Source organism: Ctenocephalides felis, unplaced genomic scaffold (genome assembly GCF_003426905.1).
Source record: "Ctenocephalides felis isolate EL2017-DRISC unplaced genomic scaffold, ASM342690v1 CF-g0.4_SCAFFOLD_00845, whole genome shotgun sequence".
Classification (NCBI taxonomy): Eukaryota; Metazoa; Arthropoda; class Insecta; order Siphonaptera; family Pulicidae; genus Ctenocephalides; species Ctenocephalides felis.
In genome coordinates, this window is record NW_020536999.1 from 10,742,541 (window position 1) to 10,751,723 (window position 9,183).

The window sequence follows — 9,183 nt, forward strand, 5'->3', positions numbered from 1 at the left end:
AGCGCCGCGTCGCAGTTTAACGGATAAACATTGGTACGGAACCCATAGAAAACTAAACAAAGTTTGTACTTACTATTAAAATCTTTATAAAATATCTGATAATTCGATGTGCATATGTCTAATCATCTGTTTTGACCGACAAATGGCATTTATTACATTTTTATTATTGGATTTCCAAAACCGCTGGACCTGCCTTCCCAACAATTCAATCAGTTCTTCATTTCGTCAATACAGATAGAATATTTTTTAAATAATTTAAATAGGTCGCTCCGTTATCTCAAAAACTGAATTACCATTTTTTGGCTCTTTTTACTTGTGTCTCCGAAATGGCTGGACCTGTTTTGCCAAAAAAACTAAACGTCATGTCTCTTTATCAATAGGAATCGAATGTTTTTTAAGCTCTTCAAAGAATCATGCGCCCAAAAACGTCGACGATAATTGTTTACGCACATACACATAGACACGCACACACAAATATTCAGAACATTTAAAACGTGAAAATTGACAAAAAATTAATTTTTGATTTTTTGCGATTACTAATTTACCCTATGGAAAGATTTTCTATTTTTTGCTTTTTAACTTCCCGTATGGCAAGTTATAGTAATCGCAAAAAAATCGAAAATGAAATTTTTATTATTGTCTTTACGTTTCAAAACTTCTGAACATTTGGCATACCTTAGAAAAAATTGATGTATGTGTGTGTGCGTGTGTGATGTATGTGCGGATACAAATTTTCTTCGACGATTTCGGGAAACACGAATCAACCGATTTGAATAATTCAAAAACATTCGATTCGTATTGATAAGGAGACGTGCTGATTAGTTTTTGGTAAAAGTAGGTCTAACCGTTCCGAGATACGGGCAAAAAGTGCCGAAAACGGTAACTCAGTTTTTTAGAGAACGGAGCATCCGATTTGAATAATTCAAAAAACATTTTACTTGTATTGAAGAATTTTCATGAAGGCAGGTCTAGCGGTTTCGGAGATCTAATGAAAAAAAAAAGCCATTCGGCGGTTTAAAAATGATCATTAGACATATGCACATCAAATTATCAGATATTTTATAGAGATTTTAACAATAAGTATAAGTTTTTGTTTACATTCCTATGGGTTCCGTACCAATGTTATCCGTTAGACAGCAACGTGGCGCTTACGCGCTTTATATTTTGTCTCTATTGCAGTTCAAGCAGTACGATTGCTTTGAAAAAAGTTCAGAATTTCCAAAATATGTCAAAAAGAAGAAAACATTTTTCTTTTCAAAAAAATTTGTTTTCAAAAAAAAATTTTTTTTTTTCAAAATAATGTAATTTTTTATCAAATTTATAGTTTCCAAAAATCTAATTTTTTCGAAGTAAAATCTTTTTTCATAAATGTTTTTGAAAAAATAATAATTTTTGGTACGGGAAGTTCCAGCAATTTGCCTTAAGGCACGATGCCTTAATTGCCTTAAGACAGAATTCCACTTACAGCTAGTTGACATTAAATTGGGTGTTCCGCAAGGCTACATATGAAGACCAAATTTTAGACTATTTTACTCGACTCTCTAGTTTATCCTCTTCGTTTCTATAAATCGCAAATAATTGAATGAGTATTACATCAGATAGAGATCTATGTATATAATAGTTGGATAAGCTCATTATAAATACCCATATAATGGTCGATGGTCGCAAAATGCGTACAACCAGGCCAGACCAGATAGAGTCGAGTGCGTACAAATGCCACCGACACCATTGTTTGCCAATCCCTGCCAATAGTAACACTAATAATAATAATAATAATGACCATGGAGAGAAACATTGTTCGAGTGGACGAACGCAATTCGATGATATAGAGATGTACGGGAGACGATACTTAGACAGAGAGCCAGTGGAAAATATTCTCAACTCAGAATTAAAATAGTGGTGTATGGCATCGTGCCTGGAGGCAAATTGCTGGAACTTCCCCTACCAAAAATTATTTTTTTGAAACAGATAAACATTGGTACCATAGGAATATAAACAAAATTTATACTTATTGTTAAAATCTCTATGAAATATCTGATAATTTGGCGTACATATGTCCAATGAACATTTTTGACCGCCAAATGACATTTTTTTAACTTATTTTTATTGAGAGTCTATAACCGCTGGACCTGCCTTCCCAAAAATTCAATCAGTTCTTCATCTTGTCAATACAAGTGAAAATTTTTTTGAATTATTCAAATCGGACTATATATATATATATATATATATATATATATATATATAAATTCTCATTTTCGATTTTTTTGCGATTACTATAACTAGCCCTGCGAGAAGTTAAAAATACAAATTTTATCATTGACATTAGGGCATCTTTGTATAATTGAAGAAAGGCTCAGATCAAATGTTAGATGTCATATGAAGATATAACCTCAAAAAATTGATCTAGGCATATTTCCTATTTTGTATAAAACGTTTTATGAAACATTTTTGAAGTGAAACTTCTAATGCGCTTCTGACAAGATTTTGTTGAAACTTCAACGCTTCTAAAAAGAATGATAGAAAGAAAGATCTAAATGTTAAAAAGTTGAAATGTTTGAAAGTGTCTGAATTGTTTGAAAACGTAAATTATCTCAAATTGTTGTAAATTAAATAAAAATGATGTAGATTGAAAAAAATTGTAAATAGGCCGAAACTGTTGGAATATATCTGAATCAGTTAAAATTATTGAAAATTTACCGAAAATTTTGTCGATTTTTTAAATATTTTAGCAACTTTCTACAGTATTTGTCCATTATCTTTTACTGAAACTGTTGCAAATTTTTCGAAACTGAAAATTGTCTGAAACTCTAAAATTGTTTGAAATTTGATATTCATCTGAAAATGTTGTAAATTGTCTAAAAATGTTCAATATTATCTAATGTGTTATAGATTCATTAAAAAAAAATTGTCAGTGGTCTAAAAATGTTGTAGGTTGTGTAAAATTGGAAATTGACTAAAAATGTTGTCAATTTTCTGATAATTTGTAATTTGTCTGAAAATTTGTAAATTTTGTGAAAATTTGTAAATTTTCTGAAAATTTGTAAATTTTCTGAAAATTTGTAAATTTTCTGAAAATTTGTAAATTGTACAAAAATGACTTGAATGAATCATCTGAAAATATCTGAATATTTTGTAGTTGTTTAAAATTGTTGTCAAATATTTGAAAATGTTTAGATTTGTCTGAAAATTCAGCAATTTATCTGAAAGTTATGTTAATTGTCTGAAAATGTTAAAAATTGCTTGAAAATATGTTAATCAACCCGAAAATATCGTAAATTGTCTCACGATGTTTAAATTGATGGAAAATATAAATTATCGCAATTTGTTCAAAATTATAGACCAAAATAGTTACAAATTGTCTAAAAATGTTGATATTTGTATAAAAGTGTTGAAACTGTTACAAATTGATTTTGTCGATTGTCTAAAAACTTTATCAGTTTCCTGAAAATTTTATTTATTGAGTAAATATGTTATAAATCTGTGTGTTGGAAGATGTTGTACATCGTCTGAAAAACTTGAAAATTGTCTGAAATTATTAAAAATATCTGAAACTATTGAAAATTATTTGAAATTGATGAGAATTGTATGAAACCCCTGATAATTGTCTGAAAATATTGTAAATTGTGTAAAAATGTTGCAAGTTAGATGAAAATATTGTAATTTGTTCGAAAATGTTAAAAATTGTAATACTATCTACACCAATTAATCACGTCTTGGACAAACAATATGAGTTTAATAACAATAAGTTCCTACCCCTTCGTAGCACATTATGAAGTATCTCTTATGAGCAGGTTATGGGTTTGGAAAGTTGTATTTAAAGAAACTAAATAAAAAATACTGTAATTTGAAATAAACTGTTTTATATTTTGTGTTTTATATTTCCCAGCCCTCGGTCTATTGTATCTGGACGAGAACTCGGGATAAATGTTGATACAGTTCGAGTGGCCGAATTATCCGATTTAATTAGTTACACTAATGACGCACTCGAATTAAAAGCATCATGATGCACCGACCAGGATAATGCCAACTGCACCCATCTATCTGGCTAGGACCATTGTTATTATATATATATATATATATATATATATATATATATATATATATATATATATATATTATAATCGACTGATTTATCTATATCTATTTACCCACCAGAGATAACTTCAACGGAGTCATTAAAATAACAAATGTCCTCTCATTAAATCCAAGTTAAGATACTGATCTGTGCTAATTTGACTTTGACTAAAATTAACTATTCTAGATGGAGACAAATGAAAAGTTTGAGCCCCTTTGGGCTGTCTTCGGATAATATTTCATTCGGGGGCGATTTATTATGGGATGGTGGACATCGTTTAGGTGAAATATAACAGTTAAAATAGTATGCGAGAAAAATTTATATTAAACCTAAGAACATTTTTGTGAAATTGTTCCAAATAAGTTTTTTGTAGCAGTTTTAGTATTTTGTGATCATTTTGATGATACTTTGGTATACTACCAATGAAATGCGTATGTTAATTTATAATAATAGTTTATTGACAGTTCATATACATAGATCTCTTATCGCGACAACAACCCGGTACCGACTGCCTGTTGAGCAATCCATACGCGCCATCCGGCACGACCCTTACGACGGCGACGTTGCCATACGCCTACAGTACTCCCCCTCTAGTGACGAAGTTCACGAAAATCCGGCCTGCCAAAAATCCGGAAACCGAACTCGGCGTCCTCGTCTTGTTGAAGAGTTTGGTTGTGCAACTGGCTCAGGCTCTGTCGGGCTCAACGGCTGAGATCTGCTGTTGTTGTCAGATTCTCGCTGGATTGTTTGCGGAATCTCATTAGACTGCGACGGAACGGATTCAGCATTTTCTTCTGGCGCTAGTGTGTATGCTGGCTTCAAACGGTCGATAGATATGGTGACATCTTTGCCACGCATACATACCACAAAAGACTTTGCTGATCTGGACTTTACCTCAAAGGGACCTTCATATGGATTCTGCAGAGGTCTCTTTGGGCCGTCGTTTCGAACAAAAACGCTCTCCGCAGTCGCTAAATCTTTGAAGACAAATGTTCTCTTCTGGCCATGTCGCGTTCCATTGATGGGGCATATATTTTGCATGTGGTCCCGCAGGTTATTTACAAAGTTTCTCTCGCCGTAGTTACTCGTCGGTGTTACGTGTAGCATTGGTCCAGGCAATCGCAAGGCTTCGCCATATACCATTTCCGCAACAGTAGCTTGCAGATCCTCTTTCCACGCTGCACGAATTCCTAACATAACCGTCGGTAATATTTCTGTCCATCTTTCACTGCTATGGCATCTGATAGCTGCTTTGAGCTGGCGGTGGAATCTTTCGACCATCCCATTGGCTTCGGGATGGTATGCCGTAGTCTTGTAATGACTCGTGCCAAGCAGCTGATTTAATTCACTGAATATTCGTGACTCGAACTGCCTTCCTTGGTCCGACGTCAGCCGCAGCGGTATACCAAATCTTGCAATCCAATTAGAATAGAAGGCTCGCGCTACGGTGGAGGCTTCTTGGTCTCTGATTGGAATTGCTTCCGGCCATCTCGAAAATCTGTCGATGCATGTAAGGCAATACCGATATCCTTCTGACAATGGCATTATCACTATATCGATATGCACGTGCTCAAATCTACCCGATGGAAGTTCAAATTGTCCAGTTGGGGCCTGCACGTGCCTACTGACTTTTGCACGCTGACATGCGACGCAACATCGAGCCCACTCGCGGCAATCCCGTTTGATGTACGGCCACACATATCTTTGTGTAACTAGCTTGATCGTAGCATTCATACCGGGGTGTGACAATCCGTGTAAGCTATCAAACACCGCCCGCCGTAACTTTGTTGGAACATACGGTCTAACTGTTCGCGTAGAGGTGTCGCACAAGACTGACACGTCTTGGTCCTCAAATCGAATAAGTTTCAGTTTGAGCGACGTGTTGTTTTCGGTGCGCAACTTAGCTATTTCTTCATCTATTCTCTGCTCCGCTGCTAATAACTTTATATCTATTCCGGCACTTCTTAGAGTCTCCACCCGCGATAATGCGTCGGCGACAACATTTTTCTCTCCCGACATATGACGTACATCGGTCGAAAATTGGGCGATAAAGTCTAAATATCGGAATTGACGAGGCGAACACTGACTATCCTTCTTGACAAATGCGAACACTATTGGTTTATGGTCAGTAAAAATTGTAAAAGTTCTTGCCTCAACCATGTGACGAAAGTATTTCACCGCTTCATACACTGCAAGTAGTTCACGATCGTAAGTTGCGTATTTCCGTTCCGTTGTGCTCAGTTTTCGCGAAAAGAATGCCAAAGGTTGCCAGCTGTTAGCGACCTGCTGCTGTAATGAGGCTCCAATGGAATGTTCTGAAGCGTCGCAGAAAATAGCTAAATGAGCATTAGCGTGTGGGTGGGATAGTAGTGCTGCTTGAGCCAGACTCTCCTTACACGCTTCAAAAGCAGCTGACGTATGCGCTGTCCACTCTACCGGGGTTTTGCTTTTCGGATCTCCACGCAGAAACTCATTTAATGGTGCTTGAATTTGAGCGGCATTTGGTATGAACCTTCTATAAAAGTTTAGCATGCCCAAAAACCGCCTCAGCTCTTGCGTTGTCGCTGGCTTTGTGAATGTCCTAATAGCTTCAACCTTCTCTGGCAAGGGGCGAGTACCCTCAGCCGAAACCTCGTACCCCAAAAACTTTACGCTTGTTTGGCCGAACACACATTTAGCTGGGTTTATTACAACTCCAAATTCCAAAAGTTTACCAAACAGTGTCTCTAGGTGCTCCATATGTTCTTCCTCGGACGACGAAGCTACAAGAATGTCATCGATGTAGGCGTAACAAAAATCTAACCCTTGCAACACCTCATCGATAAATCTCTGGAATGTTTGCGCGGCGTTGCGCAATCCAAACGTCATGTACGGAAACTCATATAGTCCAAACGGTGTTGTAATAGCGGTTTTTGCAATATCTTCTTCCGCCACCGGAATTTGGTTAAACGCTTTCACCAAGTCTATAGTCGAGAATATAGTTTTTCCGTCTAAGGCTTGGGCGAAATCATGAATATGGCGTACTGGATATTTGTCAGGCTTCGTTCGCGCATTCAAACCTCTATAATCGCCACATGGACGCCACTCATCACACCCTTTTGGAACCATATGTAGCGGGGCTGCCCAACAACTTTTCGATGGTCGAGCTGTTCCTAATTTCAGCATAGCTTCAAACTCCTTTCTAGCAGCAATTAGTCTGTCCGGAGCTAATCTCCGAGGTTTTTGAACCACCGGCGGTCCAGGACTTGTCTCTATATGGTGCTGCGTCGCGTGCTTGCGTAACCTAACAGCGCCGTCTGGTCGTGTTAAACCAGGAAACTTTTCAAGCAACTTATGGTACGCTGTTGAACCCGTTACCACCTTTATAGTCGCTATTGATCCCGCTGCAATATCCGCCTGCGCCGTTAATCCTGTCATAGCATCCGTTATTTGGCGATTTTTCACATCCACAATCAAACCGTAGTAAGCGAGAAAATCTACACCAATTATTGGTTGCGTAACGTCTGCTATAATGAGTTCCACGACAGGTCGCGACGTAGCCCAAGATCAACCACCATTGCCACCGTACCATAGGTTGCAATCGTCGTATTATTCGCGGCGGCTAGCTGGTATGCAATCCTCTTCCTATTTGGATTGCATAATAATGAGCGCGGAAACGCTGAAACGTCCGACCCCGTATCAATCAGGTACGACACCTGACTCTTTCTGTCACTTAGGCAAACACGACGGCTTATCTGTCTCTCTGGGCGTAAATCGTTTGCCGCTAATAACGATGGCCCACGGAGTTTTCCGAACGCATGTCGCACGGCGATCGACATCTCATTGCATTCCGACCGAACCGTCGATGATATTCGCAAAGCGTTCGTACGCGCTCTTCCGAACCTGACCGAGTACTTGCGGGCGTACGCGATCTGCGCCTACGGCGAAGGGATGAACCGTCTCGTCGATCCTGTACCTGCTTTCTCAAGTCAGAAATCTCGGCTCGCATGTTCCGCAATTCTGACGCGAGGTTGCCGTAAAAATCGTCGTGCGCTGATGTGCTTGCAATCGCCATTGTTGTTGCACCCGATGCTGTCTCTAATTCCATAATTCTGTCGGCGGCTTTCGCATTCAAATCTATGTCACTGTTTTCCCGTATAGATATTAATGCTTGCACATGCGTAGGCAATCGCGACGACCACATTAAGTTCAGCATTTCTTTTGAAACAGCTGAACCCGCTAATGAGCGTAGGTGCCGTAAAAACTGTGATGGAGTTCTATCACCCATTTCCTGACCTTCCAACAACTGACGTAGCTTTGTTTCATCGGAAATGCCATACCGTTTCAACAATTCCTTTTTCAACGCACTATATGGATTATCTTTAGGGGGTTTCAGAATTATATTGCGAACTTCTGACGCATACCGCGGGTCCAACTTACTAACGACCGTATGAAATTTTGAACTTTCATCCTTCACATTAGCGTGCACAAACACACTTTCCGCTAAAGCAAACCACAACTCTGGGTCCTGCTCGTAAAAATGTGGCAAATTTACGTTATCGCGGGACACTACTACTGGCGTACTCATGTTTTCCACTGCACTTAACTTTTTCGCACGAGAATTCATTTAAAATTTACACACACACACTAAATCACGTCGGGGTCACCACTTTGGTATACTACCAATGAAATGCGTATGTTAATTTATAATAATAGTTTATTGACAGTTCATATACATAGATCTCTTATCGCGACAACAACCCGGTACCGACTGCCTGTTGAGCAATCCATACGCGCCATCCGGCACGACCCTTACGACGGCGACGTTGCCATACGCCTACAATACACATGTAGTGTCGAAACTGGCAAAATATGTGGTCCTCAATAATTTTTTGCCTTAACTCTAATACAGTTGAATTTACTCTTGAGTAGTAGAGGCATTTTTTTGAGCCAACAAAATCGCTTCAACGTTTTTTCTCAAAATTTTGCATAACCAAAAATACATAAATACATACTAAACACACACACAAAGTTGTCAAACTTACATTTTTAACTTCTCATAGGGTAAGTTATAGTAATCGCAAAAAAATCGAAAATGAAAATTTTTATATATTTTTTCGTTTCAGAGG

At 37.8% G+C, this 9,183-nt stretch overlaps 1 protein-coding gene across 1 annotated transcript; it reads right to left on the reverse strand.

The window, feature by feature from the left end:
- Positions 1-7,838: 7,838 nt before the first annotated feature.
- On the reverse strand, positions 7,839-8,642 carry LOC113377798. Its single transcript, XM_026618226.1, has one exon. It carries the CDS (start codon positions 8,640-8,642, stop codon positions 7,839-7,841), a length of 804 nt encoding a protein of 267 aa, XP_026474011.1.
- Positions 8,643-9,183: the final 541 nt, after the last annotated feature.